General features: G+C 32.6%; 1 protein-coding gene across 5 annotated transcripts in view; it reads right to left on the minus strand.

Moving 5' to 3' along the window:
- The window catches only part of LOC113395802 (protein spire), a 145,782-nt gene that overhangs the window by 108,217 nt on the left and 14,190 nt on the right, over window positions 1-23,375 (minus strand). For all 5 annotated transcript variants that reach the window (XM_026633492.2, XM_026633491.2, XM_026633490.2 and 2 more), the window contains exon 2: window positions 597-634. In XM_026633492.2, the coding sequence (XP_026489277.2) occupies window positions 597-634 (38 nt within the window). The remainder of the gene's footprint in view (window positions 1-596; window positions 635-23,375) is intronic.

Genomic DNA, 23,375 nt, shown 5'->3' on the forward strand with positions numbered 1-23,375 from the left:
GGCCGTTGTTGTTAGATTTCTGCGTGTGTTAAATAACGTTGTAAAACGGTTGTAATTACCAAATACGTATCGTTAGTCTTTCGAATACGGAATAGCTGATGACGTAAGAAGATATAATGTTTACTTCTAAAACCGATGATCTTAAAAATGTGTTCTGCATTTATATATTTATAATATTATCATATATAACATTAAAAGGTTCAGCTTCTTCACTTATTATTTACTAGCTGAAACTGCGCTACACGCGCGAAATTTATAAAAACACAGACCTCCAATTTTATACCCTTAGAGGTGGAGTTACGTAAAATTCTTAGCGAATGTCTACACCCTATATGGAACCTACTAGCCAAATTTCAAGTTATTGTTTCTGAGATTTCGTGATTAATCAGTGAGTGGTATTTCGCATTTATATATATTAATTAACATGTGTTAACATATATATATATATATATACATTAACATTTGATTATGTTCAAATTCTAATATGTATTCATTATATTCATACCAAATCATTGTTTTATTAATGAAAGCACCCGTGCGAAGCCAGGCTGGGTCGCTAATCCTTAAATACAATTATATATATACGGTAAACTTACCTCGTTTTCTGATTTAACTTTTTCTCTGCTGCTGTCATCTGAAACAAATTAAAATAAATTAAAAATGATTGCCGCACAGTCTATACTAATATTATTAATGCGAAAGTACCGCCGACTGTCCATCTGTTACTCTTTCACGGTCGATTGAATTCGATGAAACTTACGACATAGGCTTCTATTTTTACGCCTAACACTTGCCGACCAACCCTCAAAACGCGAGCCAAGCCCTCGGCGAAAACTACTTATATTATATGCCATACATATGAAATAGAAAAATCTTTGAATTTTCTTTTCAGTTATTGCATATATCACAATAGCAAATTAAATCATTACTTCAGACTATGCTAATTTCGCCTATTGTTCACGGTGAATTTATCTTGCAAAATATAAGATTGTTATATATACGTATATTGTTTCTAAAATAACCGCGTTACAGTCTAGTAACTAGACAATCTTGAAAAGTATTACTTGTGAGTTTCTTCCGAGGTTGAAGACCTTTTAGGAGACAATTTCATGGTGGTACCTATACCTGTATTTATGTGTAATTGGTAAAAATCTAGCGTATGAAACGGTTATTTATTACGTTTCGCTAACGATTCGTCGCTAATGAGCAAAAATAATGACTTTGGTCTTAATCATAAACCGAAAATGTATTTTATTTAAGATAGCGGGACCCCAATATTGCGAAAGACGGATGACTGGAAGCTTTGACACTTTAAGAAAAGCCTATATCCAGCGTGGACTGCGATAGGCTGGGCAAGATTAAAGTATAGTGTAGATAGAATTAGGTTTATCATTTTACCGTTTCATTAAACTTAAAGCTATCACCAGATCGAAACGTGGATTCTACTAAGAAGATTCGGCAAAATCTCAGTGTTTTTTTTTACCAGTTAAATACATAAATTAACTATTACAATACGCGCAAACTAAGGTAATAACCATAAATATCGCTCAAAAGTACGATAATCGAGTTTTTTACACAACTATAACCGCGTAAAATGCAAATTCACGTTTCGAACCCACACTTTATCTGCACAACCACTCGTGACTAATTTCTGACCGGCATTATTTAATCATCAGTATTGCAATTTTAAAGTATATTAAACAAAAAAATATCATACGAATTTAACAATACATTTTCGTAAGAGTGTGATGGTTTAGTGTTAAACAATACCCTGGCGTTCGAATATCAAATTTATGCTAACAATATATATTTATGCTATGTTGTTTACACCTTTAAAGACGTATCACTTTGTATGTTACCCAAGTCAGATATTAATTTTAAGTGCTTAGGGATAAGTTGATGGTGTAACTTTTGCAATAAATAAAAATAAATAAATAAAAATAAGAGAACTAAGAGAAAAGTCGGTATTTGTATAAACAAACAACTTAATAAACTTACACTTAATAACTCTTATAAATGGTTTTGTTAATTATTATAATTTGAATTTGTTAGAGCGTTTATTATTTAAATCACGTGTAAAATCAATAAACTAAGCGCATTAATTCGTACAAGATTATATTGATTAAAAAATAATCTATGATTTTAACGCAGGCTATAAAATGTAATTGTAAGTCGTAACATGTACTAAAATTAATATTAATAAAATATAACGGTACAGTTTCTTGCCGGTTCTTATCGTTAGCTGCACGTTTAATTTGCATTATACGAGTAGACTTGTAATCTTAAAATTTAGAAGTGCTCAGAGACTACTTGATTAAATTATATTCTAATTTTGTATCGTAACACTATCTATCTATCTGTTTGTCTGTCACGCCTGAACCACTGAACCGAATTCAATCACCTTTGGTATGAAGTAAGCTGGACACACTGGACCACAAGAAAGGACCTTACTGGGCTATTTTTTATACCTAAAACCTATGCTCGCCCCGCACGAGAAAACCATGGGCGAAACCGCCACGAAAACTAGTTAATAGATATTTCCTTTTTTATTATTTAAATTTCAACGGCTCAACTGAAAAGACATTTCGTCATAAACAAAGCCAGCCGAGCGAAGTAAGGCGAGGACTCACATGCGCAAATACCGCCGTTTATTTAACAGTGACACGATATTTGCAAGTGCGTTCACCCTTGCGGACGCGTGACATAACCATCTCGCCATAACGCTACATATGAGCGAATTTACTGTTTCACACTGTGATTTACTCGAAAAAACATGTTAATATAACCAGAGCACTCAAAAAATTTAAATTATATAAAAAAGAGTGTTTACAACTGTATCTAAGTGGAAACCCGTTTCGAAATTAATTTTATACATATTTTATAACTATACATTGTAATTTTGTATTTTTCTATTTCGGTAATTTAAAGTTCGATGCACTGACGTGCCTACTTCTGACTTCGAAATAACGAGTATTTGATAGAAGTCTCGTACATTAAAACACATCATTAATCCTTCTTTTTACCCACACATCTACACCAGTCTCTTCAAAGTCGAGTCATACTTCACAAGAACAAACAGGATGACCCTTGCGATTACAACAGTCTGCTGTCTCAACGAGGAGAAAATAATGTAGCTAATCTTTGGATACTCTGCTCAAAGTAACAATGACTTAACAACCCATTCAATAACTTTACAATATATTTTACATTACTATTAATAATTAAAATAAAATTGAAAATATTTTAATAGTGATAATTCATGATTTAAATACAACATAATAATATATTACAATAATACAATCCGTGAAATAAAAATAATTTATATATACATATTAATTTTTTGTTCCAAATTAATTTAAATATCGAATCTCTGCGTTGTCAACGTCGAAGATAAATTAATTGCAATTATATTATTCAAATGACAAATCTTGCTTTTATTACTTTCGACTACATCTCCTAAATATAAATAAAAAATACTGCATATTGATGTCATCTATACTCCTTTTTAAGTTAAATACAACATATTCACATATATACATAAGAAATATTTACGATAAGACCTTTATGGTTGTAGCGAGAAGCGCGCACACACACGAAGCGCAGTACAATCTCTATTATAGTTCGTAAAATTGTATTATGAGTATTCTTTTCTATGATTACAACTAATATTCAAAGATACTCAACAATATTATTACTTTTAATAACTGGTCAAAACAATAAGCCTAGTGCGTATCTTCGTTATTTAAGATGTTATTTAATGTTCGCAACTAGCGTTTATGGGAGCCGGTATCCTGTGGTGAGATTATACCACCGCGCAGATTATAGGTGGTAATTATGGAACCGTACTGATGTAATTTTAACGCGAGACGTAACGATAATTTACAGACATGTACGATATCTGTGTTAACATCATTAAGTGTAGACGAGGTAGCAAGATAATTATTATAGAAATAGCATTTTATTTCGTTCGAGTTCTTTAGTTACATATTTCATGGTCGGATGCTTCCGCGGTCTTGTTGCTAACATCAATGTTATACCTGCTTTTCGTAGGGCTTTGTACAAGTTGGTCTGGGTAGATACCACCCAACTAACAAATATTCCACCCCTAAACAGCAATAATTAGTATTAGTATTGTGATCGACTGTGAGTAAAGACATTTTGAATTGACAAAAAAATTTTGACATGCGCCGATGTCTATGGTCGGTGGTGACTGACCATCGGGTAGTCCATTTGCCATATACCCGATCCATAAACAACTGAAGAACCGACTTCCTAGATACTTCTATAGATTCCTAGATATTGCTCAAACACTTGTGCACTAATATATCCTGTTCAGATTATTATGAAATCGTTAGCGTCGTCAGAAGCTCTGACCGAATTGACGAATAGGATACTATGACGTCACGGTTATTAAAAATACTAAGTTTTAATCTATATCCAGTACCATTGATTTGACATACGAAAGAAGAAGACAAATAATTAATTAACAAATCACCCCCAAGTAATATTTATAGGTGAGGCCATTACTCATTTTCAATAACTGATTACGTTCAACAACACTCGTCTCTCTAAGTGTGCCGTCGTGTCTCGAGCAAACTGCTCTTATCTTTAGTCCAATTTAAACAGCTCAATGCACAACTTTACCTTGATGATAACTTATCTTATTCATCTGTGTTTATATGCACTGTTTTGCAATCTCATTTGCAAACAGTATTCAACGAAATGGGTTAGGTTAGTTATTAAACTGCCAAAAAAACTCATACGAATATATATTTGTTACATCGAGTAATTGTTTAACGTTAATTTATTAAATATAATAAAATATATTTTTATTTTATAAGCTGCCCGGAACACACGCTGTAACGTACACGACAGCTTAAGAACTCACGTCTTTAATAAATAATAGTTGTATACCTAAAAATATTATATAATTAAATTACTTAAAAACACGCAGATATGTATCAAAGAGATATATGAGAAAAGAGATTAAGATGTATTTATTTTTTAAATTATATTTTAAAAAACCAACTAACTTTCCAGAATCCCGTGTAAATGTCAATCTTCAAGATAAAAAAATATGCGAGTATAAAATAAAATGGTATGTATGCAAATATATTAAATGTAAGTTATGCCAAAAACAGAGAGAGCTACTAAAAGAATAAATTCAATTTTTAAATTTATAAGTAGTTATAAGCCTTCAGTGGAAAAGAAGAAGAGCTGAAACGCCAAAATTGTGCTTTTGGGAAATGAGACTTAAAGTTAAAACTTTGAATCTCATTTTCCAATCGTACGATTTGGCGTCTTAGCGTTCCATTGACGATATAGTATACTAGAAGCTTCCCATGTATACAAATTAACATTAAACGTTACAGCACCACCTTAGTGGGTCATATATAATGTTATATTGTCCATAAACAGACTATCTAACTATAAAATATGTTCTCAAATCAAACAAACATACTCTTCAGCTTTATAATATGGTTAAAGCATGAGCTAAAAATATTATGGTTTCAGGTTTCGGCTAGAAGTAGCTGAACGTGTTTGATAAAACAAACAGAGGTAATTTTCATTGTTCCGATCTCACGTTTCACTAATTCACGTGATCCTGACATTGAACCTTCACAACAATACGGCTATAGGAGCGCCCGAAATAATAACCGCAGTGCTATAAAACAATATAAACAATTATACAATACGTTCTAATTACGAATTAATATATTATCGCTAAGACTGGCTTTGCTTTATTACTTTTTACTAACTTTTAAAAAAATTGAAGCAATGCCGTAAATTAATTAAGGAATTACTAACATTCCTATTTAGCTTATCATTTGTGTTACGATTGGGTACGACAATTGCCCAAGGGGTCAAGATCGATCCTGCGACTTTTTACATCGCTAGGCGGCCCGTAAACTATTGCGATATTGACGCTTTAGTGTTTATATTTTATCACTTCTGTGAAGAGATCATCGTGGAACTTGCATTTGTTAAGTGAAAACTTTACACATGAGTATGTATATTCTCTAAACCTTCACAATTGAAGGGGAAGTGGCCTTAGCCCGGCTGTGGGAAATTTACAAGTTTTTACTTTTTTTTTTAGTGATTTAGTAAAACTTTTAGTGTAAAGAGTAATGTTTAGTTTGATTAGAATGTAATGTTACATAAATTAATCGTGAAAATGAACACCAATTTTAACTCATTTATAAGTGCAAACTGCTCAGATTGTATAAAATAGCAAATGGAGCGTTCAGGATATTACAGTAAAGTAACACAAGGCAATAAGATCAAAAGCGAATACAGGTGCAAGTGCAGTCGTGCCTTTAGTAATTAATATTTTGTTAATACGTTAATAATTAAGTAATGTGACAGCATTTTTGACGTTTTTTTTTAAAGACTGTTTAGGTATATGACTCCACTCCACCTGATGGTATGAGGTAGTGGAGTTTAAACACGAAGACGGCCAGTACAGTCAAAGATTAACAAAAAGACGAATAGACGAATTGATAAGACAGAATTTGCGTTCCCTTTTCATTTAGTATTCGCATTTGTTGTATCACTTTATTATTCGAAGCGCTCCATCTGTGTGTTCGTTTTATAATCTGTGGCCAACAGATAGAAACATAAACAAGTAAAAATACGTGTCCGAACAACGATACAGTACTTCTGATATATATCACTGTTTATGTCTTGCAGCAGCTGAAAAGTTTGTTATTCCTAAACAATGAAGCGTTTTTTGTTTCACCATATGACCTAATTTCACCCGATTCTGTTGATAAGATAGCTAGTGATGTTTACTTTGAGGGCGGACACGCAAGGCTAAGACGACCTTGCTACTAATGTTATATTAAAATAAAACAATGCCCTCTTGACCGAATTCCGGCTATGAAATTATATTTGGTGGTAGGGCTTTGTGCAAGCCCGTCTGGGTACCACTCAACATATATTTGAGTTGACTTCCAGGCAAGAGACATAACATACATATATTTAACTAACATGACTGTATTTTTATATGTTGAAAAATAGTAACTACTGAGTTTCTTGCCGGTTCTTCTCGGTAGAATCATTCCGAACCGGTGGTAGCTTTACTTAAAATAGTTTGTTAAATGACGATTCAAAAGTGTTTGTAAAAGCCTACTTGAATAAAGTATATTTTGATTTCGATTTTTGATATCCTACTAAACAGCAATACACATAGTATTGTAGTGTTTCTTACAACGTTAATGTCTATGGACGGTGTTGACCACTTACCTAATAAAAACTGCAATGTTAATTTGAATTTAGCCATACAAAAATCAAACGAATGCTAAGCCTGCAGACATACAATATATAATTCTTAAAATCAATTACAATTATCTTCTTGATACACAATCAAATAAGTTCACGTATAAATTTCACTTTTCCGCGTATCAATTCGTTCCCTAGCGCGCCGGTAAAACGGTTATCACTTAATTACTGCAAGATAAGATCGGAAAAATATTCGGCAATAATTATAACATAATTTTTTAAAAACGACTACTACATACTGATCACTATCAATAATTTTAATTACAGACAAATCACAACGTCATTTGCGCCTCTAAGATATCATATGTACAAAGTTGCAAACAACAAAAAATTTCAAAACGACAAATTTTTACTATACTAATAAAATAGTAATCGCGTTTAATGAACCATTCGATATTACGTACAATTTGTCAAACATTTGTAACTGTTTGTCCAATGAATAATACACTTCAATTCAATTAAATAGTCTCATTAAATAATATCATGAAATTTCTCTGAAAACATTTTAATCATACATTATTTATAGACAAAGAATGTTACAGTTCATTGTTGCGATCACATCGCACACACCACATCTTTCTACGCTATGTTGATAAAGATTACTGAATAAATAAGTTCACTTTGAACGTTCAAACGATGAACGAAAATTGTCCATATGAAAAAATTTAAATTGAAAAATGTACTGAACCAATTCTTAAAACGTAGATGTACTAAAATTCCGTCGTGTAGTTCAAAAGGAAATGAAGTGCAATGACACTTGTCTATCTGCATGTTTTTTATTTACACGAGAAAAGCTAGAGACTGTACAGAAGTATGTTTAAAATATCTGTGTCGTAGTCAACGATGTTAATTCCTCAGCGGTAGCAGAAGCCTCGAAAGTTAATTCTAATGTGACAGCGAGTGAGGTATATAGGCCGCCCGGGGCTCGTGCTTTCTAGTTATCTAGAGGAAAGCTGCCTAGCGATAAAATTGTGCTTGTTGTGGTTGCGGATAAAACAAACTTAATGACTATTACAAGTGTACGCGGACGGCTAAATCAGAAACTACTGCATAATTTTATCCAAAAATACTTTTAAAAATCTTTAAAAATACAATATCAATAAAAAATATCTACATTATTCAATTTATGACAAAAAATTTAAACAAAATAAAAAATTTATTGATGCTGCTGATGGTGACGCTAACAAGGATCAAATTCTGGGAAGCAATAACAAACTGGTCCCTATTTTCACATTTTCATACATTAACCGTATCGTATTCAATATTCAAATTAGTCGACACGATACTCATGACTGAACACGCATTAGTTTCAAAACATGATTATACCCACTCGCATTGGGGGATAATTTTCTAATTATAATATTTTATTTATCATAATACAGCTCGTTAATTACTAATATTCTGTTCGAATATTCCTGAATAATAACAACACGTAATACGTGATCAAACCTTAACTTAATTAGTTAAAATTAATGTGAGCTTATCCTTTATATTACACAAGCGGCAATGTTGTCTAGGAAATAAAAATTATCGCAATGAATAAAGACGAAATATATTAATCGAATTCGAGTAGCGATATCTTAAGGCTCGTAATATTTATGATTTTGCAACAGAAACACAGTGAATTGGAAAAGAGCTTGTAATTTATCAACGACGGCGACCGCTCCATTTGCTATTACGTTAACAAGAGTTGGGATAAGTCACGAAAAACTAACGCCCGGAGCGATCGTGTGCAATTTCAAAACTATAGCATTATGTCGTATCAAATTGTTTAAAAATTACTTCTGGTTGCTCATAGGCTATGACTCCTGTAATCAAATAATTATTCTGCTGTTTCCCGTCCAAATACATATACGTATAAAAGGAATTTCTACTTAAACTTTTGTAAACTATATAAAACCAAAACACCATGTATAAAAATGATAGCCTGGAGTGCGATTCTGTAAGAATTCACTTCTTATCTCATTCGTGAAATATTGTCAACCAACGCACCAATGCACCACCAACCTTGGGAGCTAAGATGTTATGTCCCTTGTCGCTGTAGTTACACTGGCTAACATACCCTTCAAACCGGAACACAATACTAAGTATTTCTGTTTGGCGGTAGAATATCTAATGAGTGGATGGTACCCACCCAGACGAGCTTGCACAAAGCCCTATCAACAAGTAAAGCTCAACTGTTGGATTAAAATATCGCAGAACCGAAATAATCAAAAACGAAAACCAAAAATTTCTCATACCAAGGTGTGTCTGAGGTTTAATTATGCGACACTCATATAAAACCCTTAGTCTTTTGTCATAACGTTACTATATACCTATTATTATAAAAGTCTGTTCTTATTTGAATCGTTTTCCAAGGTAAATCTAGTTAATAATTTATTTTTCTAGTAAATTTTGATAATATCAAAATAACTGTTATGATTTAAAAGACAGTGAGGTGCAATGCATGCAATTTAAAAATAATGCGATTGTCTTTTATTTCGGAAGTAACATTTTTACATTAGCAAATATATCATTGAGCAGCTTCATAACTAACAAGAATTGTTTCAGATTCAAATCGTTTAAAGCAACTGTTTTGTGTGTCTTTTTCTCTGTGTAATAAAAACAATAGGATGATATTATATCCGCAGACGTTAAACGGGAAGTTGATAACGGGCTTAGATTTCAATGATTTTTATAACCATAATTTCATAACACTATAATGTTAATAAACAATCATTTCTGAACACTAAAATGGTTGCACTTGATATTAATCCACGACACTAGAACATCATTCACGGTGCAATCTCAATGAGTAAGGCTTTTCACATCACTGATAAGATAGTCACCAGGAACTGATTACTCAATAAACACTGTTTATTTTATTACTGTACGAGACATAAAACTTTAGAAATTGAAACAGTACGTTTCAATCAAATAAAACGTTTCTATTGGACGATTTAGATATTATAGATAGAAATAAAAACGATTTTAAGGTATTAAATCATTGTAGGATTAAATAATCGATTTTATTTTGACACTAATGCGATTGATTTAGACTTTACAACGAGCTGCACATGCGACGCACATATAAGAAGAATCAACTGTCAATTTTAACAATTCTGCGTTCGTATCTTTTCGTTCGAGTCCCTATTGACAGTAAAACATTCCATACAAAAAGTTGAGAACCATTAATATGATTTCATACTAATCATACTCAGAGATAAGCTTGTACATTATGCTCAAAATATTTGGTGGCTGTGTTGATAATTACTACAGATGAACATTAAAAATGTTTACCCTTGAAATAATTGTAAGATGAAATTGAGTACTAAAATTAAAAAAAAAGTCTGACTTATTCGACTCTGTTACATACTTATATTTGTTAGATCAACCTTTCCTCACCATGTTCCTACTTATATTGTGTTCATACATTATCAAGGTAATATCTAGTGCTTCTACTCGAATTTTTCATGTTAGATTTACACGTCATTGAACCATCTCGGCACTTATAAATCAGCGTTAACAGAATATTGCATAATTTGTTTATGTATTTATTAGCTACAACATTCGATTAGAAAAAGGGGGCCTCCGATTTGTAATAAACACGCTGAGTTCACTGATAATATACTTAATGCTTATCAGGCAAATTTATTTATAATCATTACATTTTCACACGATAAATTAATGCCATATTGACATTAAACTGACACGACTGACGCGATAAAGTTATTTTCATAATATAATAAACGCGAATGTCTGTCTCTCTCTAGTCGCCGAATAACGACTAAGGCATTCGATTGCAATGAAATTTCAAGACATCGATGGAGTTTACGGTTCGGAGTTCGGGAGTTTACGGTGAAAATAAAATACGTTCGAACTAACTAAAAGAATCGCGGGGAAAGCTAGCTAGTATTTATAGATAATAGATTCGTGTAATGCAATATAATTAATTCGTAACGGAGTTATACATATTATAATCTACGAAAATGATTTTTGCTGCTGAGGTACACGATATTTTTTTTACATACACATACAACTATTATATAACTTCACTTCAGTCCACCCAACTGATTGAGCTGAAATTATGCAAACACGCGTAGAGCTGGTGACTAACCAAATAATATATAAAATATACTTTATTTTAGTAACGATATAAGAAAAAGTGGATATATACCACTTATTTTACACTCTATTTCGAATAAGCGATTCATTTTTTATACAATAACAAATAACTATGAATGGGTTTATATATCAATAGGAAAATTTAAAATAAGTATTTCAAAAGGCACCGTCGAAAAATTGAAACAAGATACCAACTAATTGGTGCACATATTTACATGACTGATGAAAATCAAAGGTCAAAGTTAATTTTATCTTGCCATTGAAAAATTTCCGGCTCGACTTTACTCTATCAGAGAACGAGTGACATCATATGAAAACTAGATAAAATTAACGAATGATGAACTATAACCTTTCAATCGCTAGTGTCTTGATCTTAATTACTTCTAAATATAATTTAAAAAATAAAAAACATTTACAATTACCGGTAAAATAAAGATTACAAATGCCTTTAAACCCTAAATCAAACTATTATTTATTCAAGTGGGCTTTTAATTTGAAAATCACATGATTTACAAGATTAAATAAATAAAAAATTATCACAGCCTCTGAATGTAGATTCAAGACGGCAAGACATTCAATAGTTACTCTTTACAACCAAAAAAAAAATGAATTATACACTAGTATATAAATAAACTAAAAAAAAACGGAACATCAATATTAAACTAAATATAATTGAAAGTTTTAAATACGCTCCCATTCTTTATAGTGACTTAATGTTTATCATCTTCGAAGTTGCGTGAAAGCGAGATCGTTGCGAAAAAACGTCACGACACGAATCCAACTCATATTGTAGTCAGTTAAAAAAACCGCTAAATAACTTATAATAACCGTTTAGAAAGCAATATTAACATTAGCGAGGTCAAGAGTTCGCGATCGCTCGGTATCTGAAGCTGCCGTGCCAATAGTCGCTTTGTGGATCTTATATTAGTTTCCGCACGCAAATATTATAACTTCATTAATATTAGTATTATATAACAAGGATAAACATCGTTTAATAAATTAAATTTCTTCTCTTTAAGAATATGAAATTTTACTTTATTTATCTAAAATTACAAAATTACGCAGACAGTGATTGAAAACATCTTATAATTCTGCTTTTTTAATTTTATAACGCTCATGTTATCGCTTTTCGTTTCATAACCGAGATGGCCTAAGACGCTCTTCACACGTGAACTTAAACTCTCAATCCAAGTTTGTGAGTTTTAATTCGGGCAAACTTTACTATGTTATCATGCGACTAATTTGCATTTATTAATCTCATGGTGAGCGATGAAGAAAAGCTGCATGTGTCGAATGAAATTGTGCCACTTATGTATCCACTAATCCGCATTGGAAAAGCTTGGTGGCATAAACTCTAACTCTTCTCCTAAGACTTCCCAATGTTGGGACAAACCTGCATACTACTATCGAATCCCACTTTTCGAATGAACATAAGTATGTAATAAGTGTCCTACATCTTCAGTTTTAAAATGTGAGTCTATTTGAATCATCGCATCGTTTCACCAAAACCATTAATTGTATTGCAAAATACACAGCCTTAGAAAGTGAGATCATTGTAAATCATTTTTAATGGATGAGGAGTAGGTACTGGTTGAACAATTTCGCCCATTACACAGAAATGGTCTATGTCGGTCATAATTTGAGACGCGATAAGCGAAATTCAGTTATGGCTAGTACGAACAATGGGTCGTGAATGAAAAAAATGGCATATAATTTAGTTTCGACATTCGACCGTACTTCGATCACACTGTGATTACTTTCAATGGTTGACTCCAAATGACCTGTCTTGAGCCGTAACACAATATGAATTTGCCAAAAGATATAAATCACGTCACCGCAACGAGAGCAAACGAAAATTACTTCGAACCTTAACGAGTTCGATTTTTTATAGCAAGCAAGTATCAAGAAACACAGCACCAACAGATTGCTTGGTGGTAAGTGGTACGCTTAGCTCATAAAAACGAGAACTGTTAAAAGTGTTCCTACCAACGTCAAAGCGCCGCCAACTATGGGATCTAAGTAAGATAAATCTCTAGTGACTGTAATTACACTTGCTAACAGTCTTGAAGCCGTAACGGCAAATTACAAAGTATTACAATTTTATGGTAGGATAAGGTGGTACCCAGACCCAAATAAAGCCAAACGCTAGAAAGGTAGAATCAATACTTTTACTATTGTTGTTATATTTTAAGTTAAAGTAGTTGTTAAATAAGCGAATAAAAAAATACATATAAATACTTATACTTATTAAGTGTTAAAGGACACGGATCCTTAGTCTGTGGAGATTTAAAAATAATCGAATTAATCTGTCGGATGTATTTAATTGCAATCATTAAGATTTTAGATAAATCAAATATTGTTAACGCTGGAATTTCTGGAACAAAGTATAGTGTAGTCAGTCAGTCTGTGTAAGAGGAACGTTTATAACTCTAACGATTCCTTAATGATGAGGAAAATATCTTCCCCTATCAAGACACTCAGCAGATGTATTAAACCAAGAAATCGACGGAATTGAAATAATAAATAATAATAATTTAAAAAAAATACAACAAATAAATATGGAATAAAATAAAAAAACAGTGTTACGTTATAGATTAAATATCTTCTTCTTATTAATACAACAACATATAGCCACGATGTATTAGTATAAACATATATACGGCACGATATACGACTATAAAAAAATAATCTATTTTTTATAATAATAAATAATAAAAAACAGAAAAATCGAAACAATAAGAATACTTGTTATTGTAGCGGTATTTTAAATACTATTCGGCCTTATCCAGGTCTGACGAAAACACAATCGTAAAATTTGAACTTTTATAATTATTTGCTAATTAATAAGCATATATTTCAAACGAGTTACATTTAAATCAACAATATGACTGCTAAAATATAAATATTTTAAGAATATTTAAATTTAAATAGCAATTTAAGATTTATTACTACATTTAAAAATCAGGTTTGATTTCGCTCTTAAATTCCTAGTGAATATAGATTGCCTTTCAACAAAAAATAGATTAATTGGAAAACGGATTGTGTTTAATAAACATTAATAAACAACATAATTATGTATTATATAAATCATGGGTACTGATCTATATTATATTTACATTACAAAGCAGTAAGTACAATTTGTAAATATGTTTGAACGCATAAGTTTTTTTTTTTTATGTTAGAGGTGGCAAACGAGCAGGAGGCTCACCTGATGGAAAGTGACTACCACCGCCCATGGACATCTGCAACACCGGGGGGCTTGCAGGTGCGTTGCGGGCCAAAATAAGTACAAGGACTTCCAGCACGATTAAAAAAAAAATGTATTGTTCATTGAGGAAGATTGTATGTTTCAACCCTTTGGAGTCACTTACCGTTAACGTCAAATTTTCTGGGAAATAATTAGTTGCTAATCGGCTGTATATGTTTGAACCTAAATATTATAATTATACAATTATGAACATAGAACAAAAGTGATTTGTCTCAACAAAGACTGAGAGAAAATTATCGGCACTTTCGTGAAACTACTATGATCAATATTGTCGTATTTATACTATAACGAAGTCATTTTCGTTGATTGTTTGATATTTCTGGATATTTAAAGATTACGTTCACAGTATGATAACTTTTAGTCAAAAAATTAGCTACCATAAAAAAAATGTGTATCAATCAATAATAATTAGAATACATAATAACCTACAGTGTGTGCGAGTTACTCAGTAAGACACCATATAAATTAATCATTTTTGAAATAGATGTACGCCGCTCTGACATAGAAAGGCTTTCTATTTAATTATTATCTAACGGCAAACAGTTACCTCAAAGATGATCCGAAGACATTCCAAACGGTCGCTCTCCTATCTGAAGTCTTAAAGAATAAAAAGAACATCAGTTGATTCGCTTAAGATTCAAGATTAACTGAGCAATCTATTCACAAAAAAAAAATGTTATCAAACCCAGAATAACAGTACCTGAAAGGCATCCTAAGCATGACTTTTCAAAGTATTGTCCAACATTTGAGATACAAAGTTATGTGAGAATTAAATTTATATAATATATCGTGCCTGAAATACAACACTTTTTTTTTTCATATAATCTAATCTGTTTTATAAAAAAGGATTTGAATTTATGAACATTTGAAAACGTGCTGTTCAGAGACTACATTATTATAGCTAGGGATATATTATAGATATCTTCATATTCAAAATTTTACAATTCGTCTTTTGCTAATGAGCCGACTACTATTTCATCTGTTGTACGTTGGTAGGAGAGGACTTTAGTTAAGGGCCATGAGCGTGACTACACTTAAGCCCTGATTTTCTTAGGTAAAAAAAAACCTGCCGATACGACTGGTCGTGTGTCTACTTATTTTAACCGGGCACTTTTTACTCTGGAGTAAAAAGTGCCCGGTTAAAGTAAGTAGCCAGATTGGTTTATGCCTTTCAGGAACAGCCCAAACAAGCGCAAAAGCCAAGAACTAGGTGCCGATTCTATAAACATATTTTAAATTTATCGCACTCGAATCGAAACATTATTGTTGCCGTTCAGCCGTTTTCCTATTATACTAATACAACAATCCGGTTGTAATTCGATTGAAGTTGGATCGTAATATAATCGGGAACGTATCATAAGCGTTACATGTTAGTAGATTATTGTCCCCCAGTACATAGTATCGACATAATCATATGAACGAAACGCAACAGACCACAGTAACAGCCTGTATACGTCCCAATGCTGGGCTAAAGCCTCCTTTCCCTTTGAGGAGAAGGTTTAGAGCATATTCTACTACACAGCTCCAATGCGATTTGGTGGCACACATGTGGCAGAATTTCGTTGAAATTAGACGCATACAGGTTTCCTCACGATGTTTTCCTTCACCGCCGAGTACGAAATGAATTATATACACAAATTAAGCATATGAAAATTTAATGGTGCTTGCCTGGGTTTGAACCCGCAGTTAAGATGCACGCGTTCTCACCACTGTGCCATCTCGGCTCAACAAACGGCTGAACGAAAAGCGATTGCATGAAATACGAGCAAAAAACATATGTTATATTATGAATAATAACAATACCATAATGTTTTGAGCATGTTGTAAAGTCAAACAAGATTACACACAGACAAATTAATAACACACTTAACCGCTTTAAGTAGATTGTTTCAAGTGGATTCAATTAACCAACATTAAAAAACTTGTCCTACTTATCACAAGGATTATTTTACCGTTTTGAATTAACCCTTTTTCTTAATTTAAAAAATCACAAACAAAAAAAGATAAAAACGCTATTAAACTTTTACCGACAAACGCGTTCGCCCTTTATGGTGAAAATTAAAAAGTCAACCGACTTTATTCATTTATTACATGTGTTTAAAATAAAAAGGTATATTGATATTAAACATGATATTCTCAAAAACGAACTTTTCGAACTTCGTTTTTGAACTTAAATATTAAGCATTTTTAATTAAAGTAAACAAGAGGATTATTCCATCACCATTACTTGATGTTCTGGCTTTGTGCAAGCCCGTTGGGGTAGGTACCACCCAGTCACCACTTATTCTACCGCCAAACAGCAATGTAGTATGTGTTCCGGTTTGAAAACCTACTGTTACTACAGGCGCAAGTGACATAACATCTTAGTTCCTAAATTGGCCAGCCGCCATGATAATTGGGCATTGGGCTACTTTATAAAATAAAGCGCTGCTCCAACGCAGGTGAACACACGTGTGGAAGATTTCCAAGCACGATTTGAAGATGAATAATAAACGCAAACTCAGCACTTGATCATCCAGTGGTTCTTTCCTGAATTTGAACCTCCAATCGCATTAGGATTCACAAGTTACTAACTACTGGGCCATCTCAGAATAAGCATTATTATAAAGTAAAACATTATTTATATCATGTCTACCATTTTTAAACGTATACATGCAGTCTTATATACAAACTTTTGACAATCTGATGGTAAGAACAAGCAAATGCGACCATCTGATGGTAAGTAGTCTCGACTGGCGCCGTAGTTCAAACCTCTACACAACGCTAATCTTAAAGTGTCTTGCTCCGTTGTATGTGCTGCCTAGATGGCTATATAAGATTATGACTAGACGTAATATTAAATAATTCCCTTTATAACCTTTGCTTAAACACATTTGTATTGTAAAGGGCATTGTTATATCCCTTCCTGTCTGTAATTACACTCACTCACTGAGCCCTCCAACCTCTGGTAATACAAAAGGTTCCAATTGATAAAATATTGATGTATGGTATTTATTGATTACATGGTAAATCCTCAGACATGTGCTAGACATTCACAGTATAATTTTAGAAACTGATTTACTTCTCGATTTCAATGTAAATTTTACAAAAAATAACAATATTTTACTGTAAATAAGGTAAAATTGTCAACACAAGACAATTAAAAGAAAATTTCTAACGATTCTTCTAAGAAAGAGATCGCTTGAACTGCCACAGCTCTTCATTAAGTTATCTTAGATGCTTTCCAGCTACATTTTTGTTTTATGACGACGTTTCTCTTCAAGTATACATAACTAGTTGTTGCCCGCGGCTTTGCTTGGGCATCAGGGATTGGTCCTCAGGTATTAAGCATAGAGAGTGGCCTACAGTTTTTCTTGAAGTACGAGCTTGCTTAATCCGAATTTTCATCAACATTGTTCATGGGTTTGGCCGTGAGAGCTACAGATAGACCGACAGACAGAGTTACTTCTAATATTAGTATAGATAAAATTAATATTCACACTTTATAACTTCAACAGGATGTGGCAAGTTTAAACTCGTAGCCATCGTGTACACCATATTTAACCCACAGCACAATCTAGATGTAAAATATTTTTTATTCTTGTTTTGTTAAGCGGCTATTGCAAGAACTGGGTGCAGGGTCATGGTGCGGAACGCCCTTACCTGCGAAAGTTCCCATGGGATCCAGTGCCTTTGTTTGACCATAATAAATTATGAATGGAATTAAAATTAAACCATGTAAAACTTAACATAATTACCAATTTTAATATTAAATGTATATTTACAAGAACCGAAATTTTACACCTAATTATAAAACATCCTTTTTTTTTTCTCGCTGGAAAAACGCGTTACGCGCTTCCCCCACGTGATGGAAGTGGGGGCGGGGTATGTGGGGCTCGCCGATGTCCAGGGCGCCGAGTGCGCAACGGTCAACGGAATACCCACTAAAAAACCAGCGGTACCCTCTCCGTATTTTCAACGGGCGCCACGTGATTGCTTTCGCATGCTACCGTGACAATTATCTAACAGCTTGTATAACACTTAATTAACATATTTTCTTAAAAACTTTTTGATAAATTCGCAAGGTTTATATTTAGTATGTCTTTAATATGTCCTTATGTTGAACCTATTATAACTTCAAGGCTACTGCCCTCTTTATCTTCAATCAAAATTACAAAGACTGCGGCGCATTCGTCACAAGCTTTAATAGCATAGGAAATGGCAAGTGCAGACTGTGAAATGCTGCATCATTCTAGCTTACACATTCTATCCTTCTCTAACGATGTATACATTGTTAAGGAGGAAAGAGATATGATATACAATAATTAAAACTGACTGAGGGAATGCACTTGTGTGCAACGGTAATATTTTTTTAAATCCAATACCTCAATTATTTTCTATTACATACTTATAATCGATTTTTATCATATTATTCAATATTAAAAAAATATATCAACTGTCAAAAGAACGACCGAAAACACTACTTGGAAAACATTCCTTAAATTTATCGATTCAAATAGGACTTAAATAACTTTTTATGACAGCCCAATAAACACCATTCTAAATGTTAAATAATTTAAATTTATAGTTACGATACACAAACACTAACTACTTCAGTAGTGTTAATACACATATGTAATCTTAAACCATAATATCGATCGACAACTACGATGTGCTCTAGATGCAAACGTTTAGCGACATTGACATTGAACCGTCACAGCGGTGGCTGTTTCGTAATTAAAGCTTGCTCATCCGACCCTGACGATACAATTATTTGCTTTGTTATTTCTAAAAATAAAAGATAGTTCCACTGAATTACTGATCTATGAAATTGAATGGGTGACTTAGAAATACATTTATCCCACGGGTTGGGAAAGGCACCTCTTGGTGGATCTGGATACATAGAATTTCATCCGACAAGGTGAATTTTAATCATAAATTTATGATTATGAAACCTTGATTTGAACTATCTATTCATCTTCTGCTATCTGTCTTTGCTATTAACTAGACTATCTAGGCTCTCGATAACAAATCATTACATTTATATATGTATTTCCTATATGATGACAATGTTTCAATTCGAAACTCTAAGCGCCAACTTCAAATCCTATCTTTCGAATATCAACAAACGAAATGATAATCAATATCCGAGTCACAGCCAAGTAGCAACTATTAATAGAATACGTTGGTTAAGTAATGTTCTGTACAGGTACTCGTAATAGCCCGATAATAAATGGTTACATGTTCATTAAATAACGTAGATGTAAGAGATTATCTATGAAGAATTAATCATAACTGATATTTGCAATATTACATTACAATCATTACGTTTGATAAGGCCTAAAAGTACATCATTCTTACATAAACTAAAAACTCAATAACCAACTATTTCTCAATAAAATGCAAACGATATCAAAAACGAACGTGCGAAACAAATTAACTTACTCATTGCAACGTAGAATTTACTGACGGAAAATGTGACATGTTTGTTAAAACATATGAACGTACAAGTTAATCATTCAAACGTAACGGTCTCAGTTGCACGAGTCGCTCGTCGTATCGCAAGGGCCGATTGAAGGCAAAACGATTCATCTCGAAGACAAAGCGACGAACCGTTAACCACAGCGATGCCACTTCAATGGAAAGTAACAAAATTGGAATGAAAATTGAGATAATTGAGGCTTTGAAAGATCGACAAGAAATTACTATTAATGAAGCTGAAGTTCAATTTAATATCTTTAAAATGTTCCGCATTACACATTCACACGTATCTTTGAAAGGTTAATTATGTGACTATATGTTATTTTAATGCCGTTTTTATATGTAGCAATTGAGTGAAATATTTCTGATACAAACAGTTTCAGTTCTATCAAGTATAATAGTTATACTCGCTTTAATTTAGCAAAACATATATGTAGACTAATTTCGCGTGAAGTATTACAATATATGAATCGCTTAATATATAGAAAACAGGACATTACAACCTATTAAAGTCCAATGGTTCCTAACATCCAATTTAATAAAATTTAACAATGGGCAAGCGAATAAAGGTAATTACTTTACTTTTCTTTAAAAATGACCTAGCATAAAATGATTTTAGAAAGAATAATATTTAATTAACGAAGACTCATTTTTTAAAGTGTTCTCATGTTATATCATATCATAGAATAACAGAAATAAAAAGTACATCAACGGTGCACATACCATATATCGTCACGACTGATTGAGTCGAGCACCAGTTCCAGATTTGTAGTAGTTTTATCACTATAAAAACATGTTCTAAGTGCGAAGATGTTTTTTCCTCCAGCAAACATACACATTACAAGTAGTTTGTTTTTTCGTATAATTTTATTCTAACCATTAACAAAGTAAGGTAATTTAAAAACAAATCTTAACGTTTTTATTGCTTTCTTAATATAAAAAAGTCCTTAGCTTAGATAAAGTTACTGTTGCAAGACGAGGCGAGTCGGACACAAGCCAACGTCGATAGTTACGAGAAGTACAAGCTACTAAGTTACAAAATGTTTGCGTCAATGACGTAACGGTCATTTTATAAAACTGAGTGACATTGATTCAAATTTGAACTTCAAATTTTACGGTAGATTTGTGATTGCAGAGTCGTAAAATCGTTATTTTTATTATGAAATGGAAGTAAACGACATAGTCATATTTTGCTTCAAATCTTCTCAAGAAAAACACATCCGTGATATAAATAATTTAAATTAGTTTGCCGAGTTCTATTTTAAAACAATCGATTGAGTGGCTATAATGACGTCAGTAGAAAGTCTAGACAGCGTTTATGTATTTAATGTTAACATGTACTATAGCCATGTCAAACATGTTTACGATGAACGTTAAAAGCCTTTTTAAACTAATTTCAAGGTTAATTACCGGCTCCATCGACATAATCGCAACCCTCTTACGCAATGGCTATAGTTACCTCCCGCGCTCTCACAAACTTAACGACCGTTCAGCTTGTTTCCTTGACATTGACATTATAATGAATAGCCAGCGACTCGCTGACTCATTTAACTAAAGTAGATAAATTTGACGTTCTCGAGAGAAATTGCAAATATACACCTTTCACAATATACATAGATTTTATAGTTCCGTTATTTTTTATTATATATACACAACCGTTCATATAGATTTTCTAAATTTTCTAAAAATGCTCTTATATTGATTTCTTTCAACACAGTAGTCCAAATGCGTTGCAGTCATAACTCTTGGCCCACACCCAATGGATCCTATTTGGCTCGCTTCCTATCCTTGCTTGAATCCTGAGCCAAATTTGTACATTAAGGATATCATTTTAGGTATACGAAATGGGAGCGAAATCATTAATCTTAAATATGTATGAATCTAATGAGGTCATAAAAGAACAGAAAATTTAAAAAATCGCTTCATTTGCACTTTACAAGCTGGTTACAAATATGTAAAAAAGGCTTTTGGTGACTAGCTTTATACGAATAATAAAAATGGTTATTTGTTCGAGTTAGGTGGTGGAAATTAAGCGCACTACGCATAATTGCATCGGTAAGTGTCTGTCCTTGCGTTCTCAGGGTTTGTATCGTGTTACACTCATGTCTCACCTCACCTGTTTTCGAACAGTACATATCTAGCATATTTTTAATAAAATTGATAGAAATAAACCTCGATATAAACCTCTCGTTCGATAATTTTTAGTCCTTTATCTTACATATCAAATTAAATGTAATTTTTGTTTAAATTAATATTCTTAATCGTTTGATCGTATACACGTTCAATATAATGTTCAGTTATCTCAACGTTCTTCAATGATTCGAGTGGATTTATTTCTAACCAATTATTATAAGAAATGCAAAAGTAACAATATTCCTGCGGCTACGTTTCTGTGGTCTCGTCTGGTTAACGCACGTCGCATTGCGGACACCTCATAAAGTGTTAGATCGTCGACCGCAATCTCTTTATAGGTATATACATATATAATTTTAATAATTATATATACGATTGGTGAATGGTCACCACCGCCTTAGAACATTACCGCTGTAAAAAATAATAAACATTCCTTACATCGCCAATGCGTCACCAAGCCTGGGAGTTAAGATGTAATATCCCATGTACCTGTAGTTACACTGGCTCACTTACATTGCAACCTGGAACACAATAATACTAAGTATTGGATATTTGCCGGTAGAACATCTGTTAAGTGGGTTGTACCTACCCAGACCACCAAGTACAACTACCACTTTATAGTTCTATTGCTTTAATATATTTTATTCAGTTTTAAAGATTTTTTTTAACAATGTAACAAAATAATACTCTAACGTCATATAAACACTGCGACATCATGCGCTTAGCATGATAACATATGAAACTTTATCAGTGGAACACAATCTAGCTATGATTACAACAATTACATTAAAATATATCGTCAATATAGCAATGGTATGATGGTGAAAAGTCGCAGGATCAATCCTGACCTCTTGGGCTATTGTCGTCCCCATTCCTAGCACAAGCTTAAACTTAATTGGAGAGGTAAAAAAGATATATTAGTCATTCCTTAAAATGGGTCATTGCTACTAATAATATTCTTTAAAAATATATATATTTACCTTCTATAAAGGAGATATTGCAACATAATATTATAAACGTAATGTTCGAATCTTTTTATTGATTTAAAATCGAACATGAAAAATATTCGGTCATCATATGTGAGGACAAACATTGGTGCGCATGAGCATATCAAATGTCAAAGCGTCCG

Source organism: Vanessa tameamea, chromosome 4 (genome assembly GCF_037043105.1).
Source record: "Vanessa tameamea isolate UH-Manoa-2023 chromosome 4, ilVanTame1 primary haplotype, whole genome shotgun sequence".
Classification (NCBI taxonomy): Eukaryota; Metazoa; Arthropoda; class Insecta; order Lepidoptera; family Nymphalidae; genus Vanessa; species Vanessa tameamea.